This window comes from Toxotes jaculatrix, chromosome 18 (assembly GCF_017976425.1).
Source record: "Toxotes jaculatrix isolate fToxJac2 chromosome 18, fToxJac2.pri, whole genome shotgun sequence".
Taxonomy (NCBI): Eukaryota; Metazoa; Chordata; class Actinopteri; family Toxotidae; genus Toxotes; species Toxotes jaculatrix.
This window is the reverse complement of record NC_054411.1, coordinates 17,876,998-17,896,499: the sequence shown is the minus strand read 5'-3', so window position 1 is coordinate 17,896,499 and position 19,502 is coordinate 17,876,998. Positions and strand designations below refer to the sequence as shown.

Genomic DNA, 19,502 nt, shown 5'->3' with positions numbered 1-19,502 from the left:
AGAGCCCTCTGCAGTGGCTGAGCGTCCTCAAAAATCCGCCATCTTCAGTGATGATGACCTGCCAATAAAAAAAAGACTTAATTCACATATTTATGTCGTCGTCTCAGATTTTGTATTTACTGTCTCCACATAGAGAAAGGTTTTACTTTGTACAAGAATAGTTAGCCACTTAAAAACAAAAAACAAAAACAATGTAAAGTGGTTTTATAAAGACGCCACACTCAACATGGCATTTGCAGCTTGGAGTGCTTTACGTGATGACGTCAGGCTGTGTTTTTACGTTGAGTGCCTGTGCCCTGTCAACCTGAGTGACAGAAGAGGGCTACCAGGGTAAGGTGTGCTGTCCCGCTTAACACAGGTTAGTGCTCCTTATACAACTGCCTCTATGGTATCATCTGCTACTCTCCACACATACACAGTTCATACAACACGTTCCCGTCTCAGTCATTCAGAATTTTCGTCGTTAACACCCAAGTTACGAGCTAACTATCGTGAACTAGCGCTGTTAGCTTGTAGCTACAGGAAAGTTACTTAACGCCACCACAGGTTAGCTGAGCTAGCTTAGCTTGGCTACGTACCAAACCTGGTTGGCTGTATGGACCAAGATCTGTTTGCTGTGACAGGTTGTTTCATTAGATAGTACAGTGAAGAGTTTAATATGAGAATGGAAGAGAAACCGACTTAATAGCAGCTAATAACACTAAACTGTTATTACTGTCACCTACTGACAGATGGATGCTCAGATACTTTATTCATCTCCAAGGGAAATTCACTTCTACTGTTGTTACTAACATTTTCTTCTTTAAACATACTTTCATACAAAATTCAGTTGTATGTATAAAGTAAATTTGCTAGCCATCACTGCAGCCTAACCCCCCCTCTACTCTTCAGGTGCTACTTACGGTGGGTAATCAAGCATTATTACCTGCAAGCCCGGCAAAGCAACCAAAATTTGGCAACCCAAGACTCTCAAACAACCAGATCATGCACTGATTCACAACAGAGTACTGACCTCACACTGACATCTACAACCATACAAATCTAAACCAGGTCAAACAAGGAACAGATGAGCCCCCATTTGTCACAGCCTTACCTGACTGTGAGACAAATGGGAGACAGTACGAGGTGGTGGCTAAGTAGAGTACTTTAATTATAAAAATAAAAACATTGGTCAATTAATATATCAAAAATATAAATATAACAAAAAGAGCAGCAGGTATCATCAGAGCTACCAAAGAGAGGGAAGCTCCCTCAGAGAGAACCAGACTGTAGAATGAAGGAGGTTTTTTATAGTAGAGCACACCTGGCCCAGGTGTAGCTCATTAGAGCTGATGACCCTCCATTCATCACCTGCAAAACATAAGCAAAAAGATAACAGGGACACCTAGTGCCCAGGAGGAGCGGTCATGTCACCGTCATGGGGCCAGACACTGATCCAAGACTAATGAGCCACTTTCTGCTGATGGTATCATCATTTCAACTCACTGCAGTTAAAGTTATTGCCATAACTTTCACTGCAAGCTGCTACGTGACTGACTGTAAATCATAAGACACCGGTTTAGTCAGCGATAGCTTCTTTATTTTACAGACTAATTTCCATCATGGCATTGAGAAGCGCTGTGTGCCGTCTCTTGGTCAACACTCAGAGATGCGCCATCGTCTCAGCTTCCAGAGCACAGGGAACTGCAGCACCTGCCAGATGGGGTAAGTACAATGACACCATGCCAGCCACAGAGATAACATTGTTTAAAGGGACAGTGCACCACCCACAGTGCTGTAGATTTGGAGCACTGAGCTGCAGCTCAAAGGAATACAGTTAGAAGCACTGATGTTTGGTGGTTAAAACATACAAAAATCGCATTTAAGAGACTTAACAGCAGTCTGTACTTCAAGTACTTCAATGATGAAGTTGTCACAAATTAAATTCTTACATTTCTCACATAATATTTATCTTTTTTTCTGGTTTGCACTTTCACAGATGCAGAAAAGACCGAGCAGAAGTCTAAAGCACGTAGGTGTTGATGAATTTATTTATTCCTAGTAAACATTTTGAAATTGAAGCTCTTTCCAGAATACATTTTAAACTCTGGTTTTTGAGGTTTTTGGATTGTTCCTATTCTAAATGTCCGACAGCTAAAGTCCAGTTCAACTGGCGTGATGCCCTCGACCTGGAGGGCCAGCTGACGGAGGACGAGATCATGATCAGGGACTCCTTCCGGACCTACTGCCAAGACAAGCTCATGCCTCGCATTGTGATGGCAAACAGAAATGAAGGTGAGAATCTCAATGCATGAATTCATTTCTTGAAATTTCTTTTTCACTTTAGGCGTCAGTGTTTATTCTAATCATGGTTTGTTAACAGGCTCTAAGTTGAAATAAAGAAATGTGACTCGTGTAACTTGCCCCCACGTGTGACCTTTGCATGTCCTTTTCTTTCAGTGTTCCACAGAGAAATCGTGTCAGAGATGGGAGAGATGGGTGTGCTGGGCCCAACCATTAAAGGTCAGTCCGAACCAGCTGTTCTCAGCTCACCTCATGTTATGATGTATGTTACAAATGTGTGTTTATTGTGGCGTTTTATTAACCTGTAAAGTTTCACCATGCTTCCACCACAGCCAGCTCTCTCTGAAACGTGTGACTGTCTGAAATGGACTTTGGCCATCTGCACATTTGACCTGTATTTAATGTTTGTTTTGAGAAATCTGTAACTTCTCGTCCTGCATTTGATTTGCAGGTTATGGCTGTGCTGGGACAAGCTATGTGGCCTATGGGTTGATTGCCAGAGAAGTAGAGAGAGTGGACAGCGGCTATCGCTCAGTTATGAGTGTGCAGTCGTCACTGGTCATGCACCCCATTAACGCCTATGGCACAGAGGAGCAGAAGCAGAAGTACCTCCCCAGGCTCGGTAAGATGAGAAAATAGCAACAGCAACATTTTTCAGTTAGTTTATCTGTCACCAGTAGATGGGCGAAAACAGAAGTGGTTTATGGTAAATGCTTTTTTTGATCCTGTTCTGATAAGGTTTATTGCTGAGTGAGTTATTCGTCCATTGTAATCACCCCATTGGTCTGTCTGTCACTCCCAGCTCGTGGAGAGATCCTGGGTTGCTTTGGCTTGACGGAGCCCAACCATGGTAGTGACCCCAGCGGCATGGAAACCAGAGCCAAATACAATCCCTCCAGCCGCACCTACACACTCACTGGCTCAAAAACCTGGTGAGTCATGTGCTGTATATGAAAATAAACAGTGTCAGTAAATAGCATCTCATTGGAGGAGGACCTGTTGTTGAATTATTTCACTGATACACTTGTCACTATCATTCAATACAATTCAACAGCACCCCAAACTGTACCCGACTGTCTGTCCAAACTTTTAAAGCTTTACTCTTGAGATAAACATGTAGGATTATAAATTAGATCATTTTGTTTACACATCACTGTAAGAGCAGATTACCACAGCATCGAGAACAGAGAACACAGCGGGAAGATTAACAGTGAGAGTTCATTTTAATCAGAATTCCGTCGAATCAAGTACCAGCATCTCTGTAATCACCTGAATAACAATGGCATGGTTACATAAAGTATCTGATGGTAAGGTCAGGTTTATTTACACCCATGTGATCTCAAAGGATAAATGATCTGAAAACTACACGGTGCACAACAAACATCAGTGACCTGTTAGTGAACTTAGTTATTGTTTTATTGTATTGTTGTTGTGTTTTTGGGTTTTGTTTTTTTCCCCCAGATATATTATTTAAGAATTTTGTGGAACATTTGTTTTACAAATTCAAGGTTTTTGTTGTGGCTCAGGGCTTGATATGTCATTAGTTGTCCACATGGTGGAGCTCTTCACAGATAAAGTACTTTATAAAACTCACATACACATACCAGACTTTCCAAATGTCACATTTTGGGATTTGAGGAGTGTAGGAGTTGATCAAAATAATTCAACTTCATACAAATAAATAAGACTCATATTCTAGATCTAAAAGTTGTCATATAATTACTTTTAAAAGACAAAACTTTTTTGTAAGACAGGAAATATTACAGTTATAAAATCCCTCGTTCTAGAAAAAAGAATTCTTACCAGTGCACACACTAAGGTGTCCTCCTTTACTCCCTCCTTCAGGATCACCAACTCCCCAGTGGCAGACATTGCTGTAGTTTGGGCCAAATGCGATGATGGGAAGGTGCGGGGCTTCATCTTGGAGCGTGGCATGAAGGGCCTCTCCACACCTAAGATTGAAGGAAAGTTCTCCCTGAGAGCCTCCGCCACCGGCATGATCCTCATGGACGAGGTGGAGGTTCCTGAGGAGAACCTGCTTCCCAAAGTCTCCGGCCTCGGGGTGAGTGGAGTGAAACAGTGAATATTATTGATTTACTAACCTGTTAATGGACAAAACGCAGTCATTTTACATCTTTGTTTTGTTCTGTTCACAATACAGTCATGAAATAAAGTTGGTGACTCACAGACTACACACAGGAGTAATCATCACACTCCTTTTGTTGTTGCTTCCAGGGTCCTTTTGGCTGCCTGAACAACGCCCGCTATGGCATCGCGTGGGGTGCTCTGGGTGCCGCAGAGTTCTGCTTCCATGCGGCTCGTCAGTACACGCTCGACAGGTCAGACGACGCAGATGAAAAATCTCATTGCACAAGCTTCTCGAGCTCCTTTAATTAAGTCTGAAGAGTTCAATAAGTTAAGATACTCACTTGTTGCAATATATTAAAGTACAATCCACTAGATTCATCCATAAACATGAGGATAACACAGTGCTGTTGTTCTCTAAACCAGAATCCAGTTTGGCGTGCCGCTGGCAAGGAATCAGCTGATGCAGAAGAAAATGGCCGACATGCTGACAGAGATAACCATCGGCCTACAGTCGTGTGTGCAGCTGGGAAGACTCATCGACGAGAAAAAGTAACTTCATCCTCTAACTGAGGTGTATTAGATGTCGCTATGAACTGGGGCTCATCCATCAGACCACATGGTCACTCTGACCTCCTTCTGTCAGGTTGAACCTGAGCACTGAGTGTCATTATTTGTGTCTGTCATATACGTTCAGAGAAGATCCAGAAAGAACAATAACACATGAGGTATTTCAGGATGTGACATGAGCAAACAGGGATAGTTTAAATCACACACACAAACAGACAGTTATTTACTCTCCTAATTAAACACTGCCGTAGCAGGAACAACAACAGTGTGGTGTTGTCTTAACAGAGCGGCCCCAGAGATGATATCCATGCTTAAGAGGAACAGCTGCGGTAAAGCCCTGGACATCGCCAGGCAGGCCAGAGACATGCTGGGTGGAAACGGCATCGCGGACGAGTATCACATCATCCGCCACGTCATGAACCTGGAGGCTGTCAACACATATGAAGGTGAGGAGGAAAAATCTGCTTTCATGAGACTTGCATGTGTACAGTGCATATCCACCTGCATGTGTATTCCACCCGTTCAGCCTGTTCGATATCTGTCGTCTCCTCTGTCAGGTACTCACGATATCCACGCCCTGATCCTGGGCAGAGCCATCACAGGCCTGCAGTCCTTCACTGTGGACAAATAGATCCGACCTCTCAGCAGATACCCCGGCCAACAGGACTCTGTCATCAGAAACACAACACACACATCAACTCTGTAATAAGGCACAGTTTTCAGATAGGTTTCATCATTTGTCACCTGTATAATGGCAGTGTTTGTTTTCTCTCAGGTTTGTGGAATATATACCAAGTGATTTATTTTGAGAGAACAAGTATTGTGAAGTGTTGTAAATTGTAGTTAATTCAGATTTGTTGATTTTCAACTTAAAGAGGGCTATTTTCTTACTCTCAGTCACAACGGCTGCTTACTTTTTCAGCTCCCTGGTCCCCAGTTGTATAGAAACAGTAAAGTTGTGTAGATTTTCATTGTTATTCACTGTAGCAAAGCATGAATAGTTTGAATGAGGTCAAGATCCAGATTTGCTGTTGGTTACTCATGTATTCGAAGTTAATACTGTAATTACAAAGCAGCAAAGCATAAATTCACACAGCTGAGTTGAAATTGCCTGTGAAGCTTTTTTGTTTTCAATTTGATCCAATGAAGCAAATGTTGTCACTGTATGATTGGTGCATCTTACAGTTACTGTTGTTAGGTTTACCATGGTTGATTACTTCTAGCACTTTACGGGCTCTAACACTATGATGTCATAAGTTTGCATGGTCTGCCAGAGGTCAAAGATCTGGATCAGAGCTTTAAATAAAGAAACGTTGTTTAAGTTGTTTCAAGTGTCTGCAGGGGAATGAAGTGCAGCTGTTATTTCATCCTGACACCTCACATTCTATATCTTATAATTTCTCTGATATTCATTCATTAACATGGGCTTAATCTGAGAAATGTGTGGAGCAGATGGCTGCACTTCACTTTGACGTTACATAATGTTGCACCTGTGCTGCTCAGAGCTGCCATCAGGGGTCACATATGTCAAAGTGTCCTCCCCTGTTACACTCAGGTTCACAGCGTCCTGCCCTGCCTGATCCAGGGGGCAGGGATACAACGCAAAGAAGCACCACAGCTTCAGAGCTAAACAGAAAAAGTCACTTTAACCTAAAGGGAGTTTTGTAAGTTTGAAAGCTTCTTTCAGTCAGCATCTTGTGCTGCGATTGGATTTAAGACACAAAGTGTTTGGATTGAAACTGCAAAAGCACTGAATATACACTATGCTGAGCAGTGCAACAAGCTGCAGCATATCAACAATACAGGGTTTCAGGAATTGTATATGTACACGCACAAACACACACACTGCTCTTTCGTCTCTCACTTACAGTCTTCCTCCATCTCTTACCTCACTTCATGCTCAGGGCAGTTAAGCAGCAGTGAACCCCCCAAAATGTTCTCAGTGCTGAGCAGATAATCTCTGGGGTTTTTTTTTTCTCTTTAAATCCATCAGGGCATGAGGGATGGGGGTGGAGTGGGGGCAGTGCCACTGGACAGATAAAGACTTCCATTCTCTCCAGCTTCGTTGCATGTCTGCCACTGCCACTTTGAAGTGGAGGGAATTAAAGAACCGGCAAATCCCTGGCCGTACATGATGCCCAGGCGTGTTCTACATGGTGCTTACATAAGGAAATTGCTTTTCCAATTTTATTTATTTTTTTTGACCAATGGCCTTTCATCTCTTGGTCGTGTGTAGATGTGACTCACTGTGACAAATTGCACCCCAAATGGACTGTGTGCTCTGTGTCCTTTCTGTCAGGGATGATGGAGGCTGGCATGATGGGTCCCCCTGTGAGATGAGATGAAATGAAATGAATAGTTGAAAGAAAGAGGGCTGCTGCCTCCTGGATACACTCTCACTCTCTCATATCCCGTCATGCAGACCTTAGCAGCAGCCATGGCAGTCTAATACTCTGATAATTAGGATGCGTTTCATTTACTGTAATCATCTGGATTATGACCTCAGTGAGTCAGAGGCTCTGTCAAAATGATGGGACTCAGCTTTTTAACAGGCACTAACATGCTGATCTTCTGACTACACCAAAGCATGTGATTAGGATTTATTTGGGATTTTCTGCTGAAACCTTTGTGGGATAAGTTAAAGGCACATCTTCAAAAAAGTGCGGGTTAATAGTTAATGCAGCTTGGAGACTTGCAGGTAGAGTCTGAGTTGGAGCACATCTTGATTAGTGTGTATTAATCAGGAAGGCGTTTGACTAATATGTCCTCATCTGCCCAGATGTTGAGAGGATGATCTCCAGCACATCAGCTGTGAGTCAGTGGATCTGACCACAACTTTGGTGACAATAGATTCAGGCCTGCCTCCAGTGGTAGGTCTCAGACCTGACAAATGTGTCCCCATGCAGGTTCCAGTAGAGACCCTGACCCTGTCCACTGCTGCACCAGCAGGAACTGCCACTGACAGTGGATCTGGTCAAGGCCTTCAGGCCACCTCTGTAATCACACCCCACAGTGATGTCATGGTGTCCACACCTCACCCTGGAGTACACTGCTACGTCACTGCATCGGGGTGGAAAGTTAAAGGTACCCTGTGGAGTTTTTGACCACTAGTGGCGCCACAGAACTACGTTTACAAAAGTGGGTCCCTCTGCAATCCACATCCTGCTGTTGGTTTCAGGCTGTTTTGCTTACAACTGACAGTTTGTGTCAAGGAAACACCAGAGTCCAACTTTAAACAACTGGAAGACATCAAAATAAGAGCCACTATTAAGGTCAAACACTGTACATGTGACATTCAGGTTATCACCTTCATTCTCCAGTGAAATAGAGCATTCACTGGAGGAATTAGATCGTGTTATACCTGTGGTGTGCGTGTCATAGACTGGATTATAAAGTAACCTAGTGTGTTCTTGTTCCAGGTCTACCCTCCTCCACACCCACGCACACCTTACATCAGGGAAACTCTAAAGAACTTGGATCAGCGCAAATAGCTCTCTCTGCGCATTGGAAAGGGCTTGGTTGATTTCCCGCGAGGAGACTTCTCGGTAACTTGGAGGAATTAAGGGAACAGTCACAGCGGTACATAAGCCTGTGCTGAGCAGGAGCGTGTTAGAGGCATGAGCAGAGAGCTGCAGCAAGAGTGGTCAAAAAGGGGAGGGGGGGGGGGGCGGACCTGACAGGGGACAACCTGCTGACAGAGAGCCGGGCTTCACTTCAGCACCGAGGACAGAGCAGAAGGTTGGAGGAGAAATGCAAACTAATTCAAATGCCATCATTCCTATTGGTTTTTATTTTATTTTGACATGTTTCTCTTGTTTTCTTTGCAGAATTTCTCTGTTTCGCCAAATCAGTAACTCAGGATTTTATTTATTTATTATGTTATTTTGTGTGAATGCTCCATATAAGGAATATCTCTCTGGTGTTTGGAGAATGGTTTGCTTTGAGTGAGGAGGAAGAAGCCAAAGGAGTCATCCTCATTTGGAATAATAACCCCCTAAACATGAATGGCTATAATTTCACCAGTTTGAATTCCACCGGTGAAGCACAGGCTTTCCCGTACTCAGCATCAATAGAGGACCCTCTGTACAGGCAGTACAAGCCCGCAGTGAAGGAACTCATCCCTTTGCCTAAGGCAGTGCTGTACCTGCTCATGGCCGCCCTGGTAGTAGTTGGAGTTGCCTATGCTATTATTGGACATCTCATCAAGGATCTGGCCATGGACATTGCAGGTATTACTTTATGAGAATTTCAAATTTAAAACACAGTTACACTTCTATGTGGGTCAATCCAATTGTGTATTGAACATTCACATTTGTGTACTGTATGGATGGATTATCTCAGCCTTCTTCGTGTTCCAACTGTGGTTATTCGAACTTTAAATCTAATGTAATGAACTTTAATGTCTAATTTAACACTGTTAAAGTGGATAAAGTTACAATGTTTTTTTTCATACAGTTGAAATGTCAAAACGCTGGTTTGCGTTTGTACTTCCCGTTTCATTTCTTTAGGCTATTTAACATATCTCAGCCATTAGTTTTATCTAACAATATCATAACATCATCTATTTTTCTTTTCTCTGCTGTTTACTGTCACTCTCAATCTCAGACATGTGGGGTTCATATGTTTAAATGAAATGATAATCTCTTTACATTACTTGTAAGAACACAACTGACAATTTTAGTAATTACTTGTCTTTTTTTTCACATTAGTTGAACTACTCCACAGTCTTTACACATGTGCTCTGGCACCTGCAGAGGAACTCACTGGGGTACATTTATCCCTGGTTAGGAATCACTGATCTAGAGAATCGTCTTTACAGTAACAAGCATACTACTCTTCAGCAGCACCTCATCTCAAGCTCTTTTGTTATTGGTGGTATTAAATATGACCTCTTCCTCCCTTGTTCAGATTGTATGTTGGGTCCGCCTGATGATGAGGACATGGACAAAGACAACAACCCGCACCGCATCTCCTCCAGCCATCCTCCCTCAGCACATCCATTTGCCCATAACGCCTTCCACGTGTGGGACCAGGATGACGTGGTCATCCCCCTGCCCCCTGATGAAAGCCCTCAGACCAGCCCGCTGCTGCTGGCTGCCATTCCCTACATCCCCTCTTTCTTCCCACACTCACACAGCCCAACCAGTCACAGCTCTCTGGCTTTCTCTGGCAGCCCTGGACCAACAATGGAGACCAGCATCCCGAGGGAGTTCTGATTTTAACAAGGACCACGATCGTGAACAGCCTGGATGCCTAGTAACAAAGTGTCAGAACCCAAGCACATGTAAGACACACCCTGACATGACTTTGATTTCAAAAAGATAAAACCCATGAGAGTAAATACTTGGGATATGTGGCTGTGAAGAGATGGCTGTGATATCTGCAGTGTGCAGAAACCCCGTCTCATTTTTCCCCCGTTACTAGCAGACACAGGCCACAGGAATGCTGGGAAATCGACTACACTGTAAATGATTTCTCAGAATTATGCAACATGTCTCAAGACTTTTATCTCTCTCTCACGTCATATCAACAGAAAAGTCAGAGCAAACATCCTGAGAAGGACATGCCAAGGACAAAAAAAGGATTACAGAAGATCATCACTGGACATTGTCTCTGTGTGCCTGAGCTTCAGTGAGAAGCTGTTTGACGTCTTAGATGAAGTTTAGACGATGCTGCGTGTGTCATGGTACAGTGCAGCATACCTGCTGTCTCATTTCTTTGAGAATGAAATAAAGTATTTTTTTTTCTAAACAAAGCATAACAAGTGTGCTGTAATGCACTGTGGGAGAGGGGCTGGAGCTACTGTATGTTCATTGTGTGCGACTTATGTTTGTACAAGCAGGATTAGACTGAGAGAGTGTCCATCTGTTGAACCAATATAATCCACCTGTGAAACGACAACTTAGACATAAAGTCCGGCAACAAGTTGATGCTATTTCTGTTTACACCTTTGTTATTGCTCTTGATGTGAACTTCTGTCAGTGTTGCTACAACAAAGCGGCTTTCAGCCTGTAAACCAACCAGCTGGCTGCCTCACATACTGTAGTAAAATGTTATTTCAAGACACTGAGGGATTAGCTTAAGGGGAAGACTTAACAGAGTTCCAGCAATTCAACATGTACACAACACAACTTAATCCCACAGCCTTCATCGCAGGTGTAACAGCCACTCATAGAGCCCCCACCCCCTACACCCCCTCAGTTTGGTAAACAGAGCTTATCAGCACAGCTTATAGCACAAAAGTATATGTGGCATTCTGGGAAAGTAAGCTAATGTCCAACATATTACCACCTCACAGCAGCTTCTACCAAATGTGTGAAGAGATTCTGTAAAATTTGAATCCTTTGCAGACTGAACCAAGAAAGTCTTCATTTTTATTTGCAGCTCCTGTCTGACCACTGCCACGTGCTCTGTTCTTGGAGCAAGAGCTTAGTAAGTTAAGTCAAGCGTCGACCTTTCTTTGAACTTCAGTTTGGAGCAGTGAACTGAAGAAAATGTCACGGTGTCTGCATGTGATATTAGATTAACTGTATTCAGCTTGTCATTTAAGATGAGGACTTGCAGACATTAGGATCACTGCAAGTAAAAGTTGGTTTTATTGAGAGTGAAGGATTGCGAAGGAGGGTAAAATACAACTTTAAAACGTCAATCTGTATTTCAGCATCCCAGGATGCATTCATACATTCACAGAAAGCAGCTTTTATATATTAACACAGTGCCAAATATTGAATACAAGGATAGTCTATATCTGCATCCAACAAAGCGCTGTCTGCACAGGCACACACACAACATGAGGAAGTGATGAAGGTCAAATGTAATCCCGGAAGTTTGCAACAAGTTTGTTGCTAAAGCTGATATATGATACAAATCTTTCCTCTTCAGATTTTTGAGCCATTAATGCATAAAAGTCCAAATAAACCTGCACAAAATTTTGTCAAAAAATGCAGAAAAAACTTCAGATAATTCTAAGATAATATGTGATGTTTACCAGCATTAAATACACAACTCAGACTGTTAGTATTTGGAATAACATCTTTTTATTTTGGGTTTGTCACATTTCTTAAGTTGTATTTTTCCCCATATAAGTAGGTCGTAGCTGTGGTAACAGCTATCCCTGGTACGTAACAAAGTCAGGACTCAAACTGATGTTTTGCATAGCAGCACAGTATCAGGTTCGTACAAATGCTGATCCTTTATGTTGAAGCCCTTTTAAAAACTGTGAGCTCTCTCTGAAGTGCTGAGGAGGAGAAGCTGCGTCCCTCTGTCTGAGTGGATTAAGGATACCTGGCAGGTGGAGGGGTTTCCCAAAATGACAGTCAGAAGTAAGATGTTACACGGTGAAGGTAAAGTCTGTCCATCCAAAAATATGACTCATAATAACAGAGTGAAAAGGTTGGGTGAAGCTCAGGAGTCCAGTCGACATATGGGGCTGTCGTAGACCATCTGTAGGTTCACCTTGTGTCCCACCAGCTCTCTGATGTTGTTGATGCCGTATTTAATCATGGTGGGCCTGCGGGACACGTGGAGAGGACTGAGTGAGAGACAGTTGTTGCTGCGTAGACATGCAGCCATAACAAAGCGTTTGTGTTCCAGGTCTGACAGGTCAGAGCAAGAACAACAGAGGGCTGGGTGGAGGAGGAGGGGATTACTCACCGTGGATTACAGAGCCATTCCCAGTTCACTCGCTCCGTAGTTATTAGCTGTGACAGTTGTCGTCGGTGAAATCTCAGAAATAACCTCGTTTAAATGCAAATTATTCTGCAGTCAGCAGCAGTGAGACGACCAAGTCGCTCATATGGTCAAGTTGACCTTTGACCAGAACAGGAGGTTTTGTGGAGTTAAAGTAAAACAGAATCTGGTCTGGTAAATTTATGTTTAGAAGATTTTTAAATCTCCTTCCCTATAACCAACACAGTGAAACTGAACACGGTTTATAATCTGATATGAAAAACTGTAATAAACCATATAAATACTAAATCAGAATGATGTATACGCAGGATAATCTCCAAACAATGACCCTAAATGTCTGAAATGTGGGTCAGAAGTGAGCTCAGTGGACACAGCTAGAGGACAGAAGTCACACACCTTAAATCCTAAAATGAAAAATCTAGTGTTGTGTTCACAGACACTACAGATCTGCTCCCATTTTCAAAACCCATGTTGTCTTCAGGCTGACACGGAAAAAACTAAATCAAATACAGGTCAACTGTGACCTCTTAAAGCTGCAGAGACACTGAACACTGTTTTCTCTCTGTATGCAACAAATTCACGTTTGGGTTCGTGCGTGTTCACCTTTCCAGAGACAGTCCCCAGGCGATTACGGACACATCCTCAGGAAGACCCATGGGCAGCAGCATCTCTGGTCTGAAGACCCCTGAGTTTCCTACTTCCACCCACTTTTTCAGTCCTGTATGCAGGGAGTGAAATGATGCACAGTTAGTGGAACAACCAAAACCACAGAACAGACAGAACTTCCTCTCAGAGGCAGAGAACAGGGGGTTTTTCCTCAATCACAAACTGGATACAGCTACAGATTGATTTAGTTCTGTGGAATAACTGATTAACCAAATGGAAGTTCATCAGAAAGGACATTTCTCCGTTTCTCTGGCACATGTGGACAGAAAACAGCAGCCAGGTAAACAAAGGTTGTACGCAGGAGTTGTATTGTACCTTCATGGTAGCTGAACACTTCCATGCTGGGCTCTGTGTATGGGTTGTAGGCAGGCTTGAAGCGTAGTTTGGTGATTCCTGGGATTGGAAAAATAAATAAATAAATAAATAAAATAGGATCCCACAGTTTGCAGGGATACTTAGCTGTCCGCTTAAAATAAATACACTGTTTCAGAGAGCTGATTTGTTGTTCTATGCATCCATATATAAACACAACCAGCCCTCGGGAACATTGGAGGTTTTAGAGCTAATATATATCCTGACCTAGTTTGGTGAAGAACTGATGCAGGACGCCCATGAGGTCTCCCAGTGTGAGTCCGTAGTCGGCCACCACACCCTCTATCTGGTGGAACTCAGCCAGATGGGTGGCATCTAAGGTCTCATTCCTGAACACCCGGTCGATGGAGAAGTACCTGACGGGGGTGAACTTTTCCTGGTGGAGGGTTTGACATGTGGGTGACAAGGTGCAGAGTGAGAACAGCTTCGTGGTTAATCACAACACGTGTACGCTGCGAACATGCATAAAAGTATGTGGACGCCTGAACGTTACGCCCACGTGAATTGTTGATCATCTCGGTCCAAAACTGTGTTTCTATAACAGTGGCCACTCTTCTAGGAAGGCTTTCTGCAAGGGATTGGAACCTGGCTGCAGGGATTTGCTCCCTTTCAGCCAAGAGCATTAGTGAGGACAGACATAAGACCTGTCTCTCCGTCCAAAAAGACAAGGATGGCTTAATTCGCCAGTCTGATTTAAAAAAAAAAAAAAAAAAAAAAAAAAAAAAAAAAAGCCCTTGATTAACAGACCACCATAACTTCCTTAACATTTGAGCCAGTGTGTGCAGTGTATGTGAAACTCACCTGCTGTGCAAGTTTGTACAACATGCGAGCGCTGACCGCCGTAGTGTGGGTGCGGAGGATGTTCTTCTGAGCCTCCTCTATCTTCCAGTCGTATTTGTACCTGAAACAGCAGTTTACTAGATCATACTGTCGCTGGCTTCACTGATCCTGCTGTGAAATGCAGAGATGCCAACTGTCATGTGATTCATTTTCTGTCTTACCCTTGTGAACCAAAGCCTCCCTCTGAGTGCACCTTCTTCACTCTCTCCAGATAGTCCTGTGGGAATTCATGGGCGAGTGCTGGGTCTGAAAAATGATGTTCACGGTAAATGATAGACACAAATCATAAGTGAACACACAGAGAGAAATGTTCCACACGCACAACACACACACACACACACACAGACTCAGTCTTACCGGACAGGAAGAAGGTGTCGTGCTGGTCTCTGGCTGGGTGCTGCTGGGGCTGGAACAGGGAGTCAAAGTTCCAGAAAGAGCTTTCTATGAAGTTGTTGGTCGGCATCTCAGTGAAGCTGCAGAAAAACAGAGTTGATTTAGTGCGTTTGTTTGAGGATGTGTGTGTGTGTGTGTGTGTGTGTGTGTGTGTGTGTGTGTACATTGTTATTTCCAGCTACTCACCCCATCTCCAGGAAGATCTGCCTGAACTGCGTTCGAACTTTCATCAGCGGGTGCAGGTGGCCACAGTCCGGGGCGACGCCCATGGCCTCAAAGTTGTACGGCTTAAATTTCTTTTCTTTCCAGTTGCCACTGTGACACAACACAAGGAAGAATAATGAATAAGAAGAGCTGTTACAGGAGGAAGAGTATGGAAAAAGAAAGGACATCAGCTGTTTCAACTGACCACGGTATCCCTGCCTCTTTACAGTAAATAGCTTTTCCACAATCAGTTGGCAATACATAACACTTCTTAAAAAAACAAAACAAAAAAACAAAAAACAAAAAAACACCATCATCTGAGTATTTATTATCTGCAGCCATCAAATCTATGGCATCCACAATCGGTACAGGGAAGTAAAAGCACCATCAATTTGAATTTTGGGCAACATCCAAATCCCCTCTATGATATGATTTCATTCAAACCTGAGACGAGAGCTTTTTTTAATGTCAGCAGAATCTCAGATCACAGCATTTGTTTCCACTGCGCTGATTTAAAATATCTTTTTGGTCATTATCGTTATGTCCTGCCGTGCCTTTAGGACAAAGTCCTCATCTTTGGACTTGTCCCCTTTTATGAGCAGAGGTTTCTCTGTGTCCTCTGTTTGAGACCCTGTGCACCGTCACTGACTGACAGAGAAGGGCAAACCGGACACATTTCCCAGCTGTGTTAAAGTTTGTATTAAGACAGAAGTTTGTATAAAGAAGTCGTAAGTGGACTCACGTGGCAATCATCTCAGGCGTGAGCTCCGTCTCCTGTTTGGTGATGGTGGTGCTGAAGGAGTTTCCCTTAGTGATCCAGTAGGTCTTCACCGTCCTGAACACAGAAAAAAAAATGACTCCAAACTACCAGAAAGACACTATGGGTGTGGCTCAATACTAGGAGTGATCCCCTGTATGAATATAAATGACTTTTACATTACATTACATTAAAATTAAGATTTTATAATTAGTGATAACTGAGATAATGAAAACAATCATGAAAATAGCTGCAGTCTGTCTAAATCTGACACAGCATTATAGTCGGGTACTGAACACAGAGCTGCAGTTACAGTGTAGGGAAGATGCCTGGTAGACATGTTGTAGGACTGAAACATGAACCCTGCTGAAAAATCCACTCCAAACACTTGTGCTGTGAGTCCACTGGTGGTGTCTATCTGTGCTGTTTGTTTAATGGGATGTATTTAGTTACTTAGTAAACTTCACCGCAGCCTTGTTTGTTTATGCTCTGTGGTCAGTATTTCCTGGTGAGATCCTCTAAGGAGGGGGATGCTCAGTGATATCAGCTGAGGACATCCATAGCCTGGCTAACAGTTTGAGAGATTGCTTTCTGAGTAAGAGGATTTTGGTAGAATATGCACCTTGGTATCAATCCAGAGGATATTTCAGTGATCTAACACCAAAATCCAAAACATAGTCGTCCGTGGGGTTTCTAAATTTAAGCCTCCTGATTAGTTTTGCATCTATATAATGAGCAACTGTATCCCAGAAATACAGAGGAATTATTAGAAATGTATTTTGAGGACTTAGATTTCACCATGATAAGTGCAGTGGCTTTAAAGTGAATGGTAGATATCTGATATACCAGATGCTAAATCTGCAAACTGTCTTTGACACAAGTTCCATTTTAAATTACATCAAAGCAAATGAATGGGTGAAGTGGTGAACATGGTTCTTGCCAGATATCTACAGCAGTGTGCAGTCATGACTACTTCCCCTTTGAAATAAAGTAGGTTTAAATGTAACACAAAACACACACTGGCCTTGAAAGATGACAAACGTAACAAGCTTAACAAGAACATCTACAGATACTTTGTACAAATCAAACTGTGATAGGTCGTATATACACACACACACCGCATCCAGATTTGTTTGGTTTCACATTTAAAGAAAATCTTTCACTCAGGTCTCCCCTAAAAAAAAAATAATAATAATAATAATGGAGGCTTGAGTTATTAGGGATCTCAACAAATGTTATGTCACATCCATTTAACTTTATGGCTCCACACTGAGCCCTAATACCAACATCACCCTGAGACGGGGTGCTCCAGGTATTAAATCTCTCTCAGTTTCAAACATAATCACAAACCCACGTTGGCTTATGGAGGGCAACCACTGAGCCACAGCAGACCTTCTACTGCCACCTACAGGCAGTCAAAGGTTCACATTCACCATTTACTATATGTCTAAAGGTCTGGGCACTTACACTTCAGAGAGCAGTTTTCTCTTCTTCAGCTCATTCTTTTCTTTCTCTTCCAGCTCCGAGGCCTTGCCTTTCTGTACCAGAAGCAGCTTCTCTCTGACCTGGTCCTCAATGTTCTCCACCTGAGGACCAAAACACAACAAACTTGTATGCAACTTACTCATGGGACAGGCAGGTCACAAAAGGGCCACAGCAGCAGGTTGTTCTAAAGAAACATACAGTCCTGAAGATCCTCGGGCCGCCCTCGTGCGTCTTGTCCACTCTGATCCACTTGTTGGACATGGCCTTGCTGAAGCCGATCTTCCCAAAGGACAGTTTCTACACATGGGGACAAACGCAGACGTTCAGCAATGTCACTGAAAACACACAACCTAAAAGGGTCAGGCTGCTGAGAGGCACCTCTCTGGACACGGAGCTCTGCCTGGAGCTCCTCCTGCTGCCACAGCCACACCAGCAGACTCTCTTCTGATTCACTGCCCCCGTTCTCAAACTGTTTGCTTCATAGTGCGTCTTTAAAATGGGACTTTTGTTCCTACTCTGCAGCTGATGCAAGGCTGGTTTGTGCACACTTGTCCTTTTTTGAAAATGAGTAATTTTACATCAGTATTTTTTGTTTTAAGTGTTCAGGCTTTGGAGGATCCCTGCTGAATATTTGGGAGCCATTTTCAGAGCTGCTACCCCTCCTGTTTGTGTCTACAGCTGAACCCACATTACACTGAAGGTTCACAACACTTCCTGTTTCAGTCCTGTAGGTGCAGGGTGTCACTCCCTCTGACCTGTCCACCTGTGGCACTCACCATGAGCTCACTCTGGGCCAGACCCTCCAGCGGGATGGAGCTGAAGACACGGGCCTCATGGCTGCCGTGCTCAGCTATCTCCTTGCCCTCCTCCGTCAGCTCCCAGTGTTTGGAGGAGCGCTGCTCGGCTGAGATGACCTGGACAGCAGGGAACAAACACGTATGTCACCTCACCTGAGCGTCACTTTAATAGTGTAAATATTCATCTCAGCTGGCTCAGTGGACTGAAGTGCACTTTAACGTAGGTCTCACGGTGCTGAGCTTATTTAACCTGTCTGTCAGCACACCTCTGACTGACAGCTCTCGACTCTTTAAACTTCACGACCATATTGCATCAGTCACAGCGAATGAACAATGTTGTCGGTGACAGTCGGACTTCCGCTGCCACTCAGCCCGGGAAACTCACGTCGCCGACGGACTGCAGACTCTTCACGGCTCCGACGATGACCTGGTGGTCCACGCCGAGGCTGGACGCCACTTCCAGGCTGTCCACGCCGTCGTCCGCCTTCTCAATCCTCTGGAGGAGAGTCTCCACCACACCGGTGTCCGCCATGCTGGAGCCCTGCGAAGAGAAGAAGAGAACGGATGTGACGTAGCTCTCCAAAGGCCGAAAGTATTGAAATAGCGAGACGATTAAAAAAAAATTACCGTAAATATTGTGGTCAATTTCTTTCAGTTGTACAGTACATTCGAGGATACTTTCAAAGTTCTTGAAATTTTCCAGACTGACTGACCTACATGTCTTAAAGTAATGATGGACTGTAGTTCCTCTTTACTTAGCTGAGTGGTTCTTGCCATAATATGAATTATAAAACAATTCATATAATCATATAATGAAGTCATACAGCCCTTCATATAATGAAGGGCTGTTAACTGTGTACCAACCCTACTTCTGCAAAAAACAACTGAAGCTCTCAAACACATTAAGAAGGCAAGACATTCAACTAATTAACTCTTGACGAGGCACACCTGTGGTCTGAAAACCATTCCAGGTGACTACCTCCTGAAACTGATTGAGAGAATGCCAAGAGTGTGCAAAGCTGTCATCAAAGCAAAAGGCTACTTCAAAGAATCTAAAATATAAAACATATTCTGGTTGGTTTAACACTTTATTGTTAACTACATAATTCCTTATGTGTTCCTTCATAGTTTTGATGTCTTCAGTATGAATCAATAATATATTATACAATGTAGAAAGTAATAAAAATAAAGAAAAACCACCAAATGAGAAGGTGTGACCAAACTTTTGACTGATACTGTATATTTTGAATCTTTAGTTTCTGTTGGCATAGAATTACATACAAAAAGGATTTCATTCATTTCTATATTGATCTAAAACCCTATAACCTATAATTATAAAAACCTGTATTTTATTTAGTTTT

At 43.1% G+C, this 19,502-nt stretch overlaps 3 protein-coding genes across 4 annotated transcripts; 2 read left to right on the top strand and 1 right to left on the bottom strand.

Annotated features, from left to right (window-relative positions):
• Positions 1-289: 289 nt before the first annotated feature.
• Positions 290-6,259, top strand: gcdhb (glutaryl-CoA dehydrogenase b). The gene is made up of 12 exons (XM_041063536.1): positions 290-358; positions 1,589-1,704; positions 1,979-2,011; positions 2,134-2,274; positions 2,440-2,502; positions 2,735-2,905; positions 3,086-3,215; positions 4,129-4,345; positions 4,519-4,622; positions 4,795-4,920; positions 5,224-5,384; positions 5,496-6,259. Exons 2-12 carry the CDS (start codon positions 1,602-1,604, stop codon positions 5,567-5,569), a joined length of 1,323 nt encoding a protein of 440 aa, XP_040919470.1. The 5' UTR covers positions 290-358; positions 1,589-1,601; the 3' UTR covers positions 5,570-6,259.
• Positions 6,260-8,659: 2,400 nt separating this feature from the next.
• Positions 8,660-10,606, top strand: LOC121198857. 2 transcript variants are annotated; one of them, XM_041063207.1, is made up of 3 exons: positions 8,660-8,676; positions 8,766-9,167; positions 9,847-10,370. In XM_041063207.1, the coding sequence occupies exons 2-3, from the start codon at positions 8,831-8,833 to the stop codon at positions 10,152-10,154; spliced, it is 645 nt and encodes a 214-aa protein (XP_040919141.1). In that variant the 5' UTR covers positions 8,660-8,676; positions 8,766-8,830; the 3' UTR covers positions 10,155-10,370. The 2 variants fall into 2 exon arrangements, 1 of the variants encoding a protein (XP_040919141.1); XR_005896373.1 differs by adding an exon at positions 10,472-10,606 and having other exon boundaries at positions 8,676-9,167; positions 9,847-10,222.
• Positions 10,607-11,956: 1,350 nt separating this feature from the next.
• On the bottom strand, positions 11,957-18,702 carry farsa (phenylalanyl-tRNA synthetase subunit alpha). The gene is made up of 13 exons (XM_041063508.1): positions 18,527-18,702; positions 18,121-18,258; positions 17,543-17,641; positions 17,327-17,445; positions 15,845-15,937; positions 15,085-15,213; positions 14,863-14,978; positions 14,667-14,751; positions 14,467-14,566; positions 13,873-14,041; positions 13,609-13,686; positions 13,231-13,345; positions 11,957-12,448 (listed from the first exon to the last, which is right to left on the bottom strand). The coding sequence occupies exons 1-13, from the start codon at positions 18,671-18,673 to the stop codon at positions 12,343-12,345; spliced, it is 1,494 nt and encodes a 497-aa protein (XP_040919442.1). The 5' UTR covers positions 18,674-18,702; the 3' UTR covers positions 11,957-12,342.
• Positions 18,703-19,502: the final 800 nt, after the last annotated feature.

Coding starts and splice junctions, on each gene's coding strand:
- LOC121198857 (XM_041063207.1), top strand. CDS start 8,831: ATGCTCCATATAAGGAATATCTCTCTGGTGTTTGGAGAATGGTTTGCT. Junction 9,168..9,846: donor TCTGGCCATGGACATTGCAG/GTATTACTTTAT, acceptor TCCCTTGTTCAG/ATTGTATGTTGGGTCCGCCT.
- gcdhb (XM_041063536.1), top strand. CDS start 1,602: ATGGCATTGAGAAGCGCTGTGTGCCGTCTCTTGGTCAACACTCAGAGA. Junction 4,623..4,794: donor CGTCAGTACACGCTCGACAG/GTCAGACGACGC, acceptor TCTCTAAACCAG/AATCCAGTTTGGCGTGCCGC. Junction 5,385..5,495: donor GGCTGTCAACACATATGAAG/GTGAGGAGGAAA, acceptor CTCCTCTGTCAG/GTACTCACGATATCCACGCC.
- farsa (XM_041063508.1), bottom strand. CDS start 18,673: ATGGCGGACACCGGTGTGGTGGAGACTCTCCTCCAGAGGATTGAGAAG. Junction 15,214..15,844: donor ACGCCTGAGATGATTGCCAC/GTGAGTCCACTT, acceptor GTTGTGTCACAG/TGGCAACTGGAAAGAAAAGA. Junction 14,567..14,666: donor GGAGGCTTTGGTTCACAAGG/GTAAGACAGAAA, acceptor CTGCTGTTTCAG/GTACAAATACGACTGGAAGA.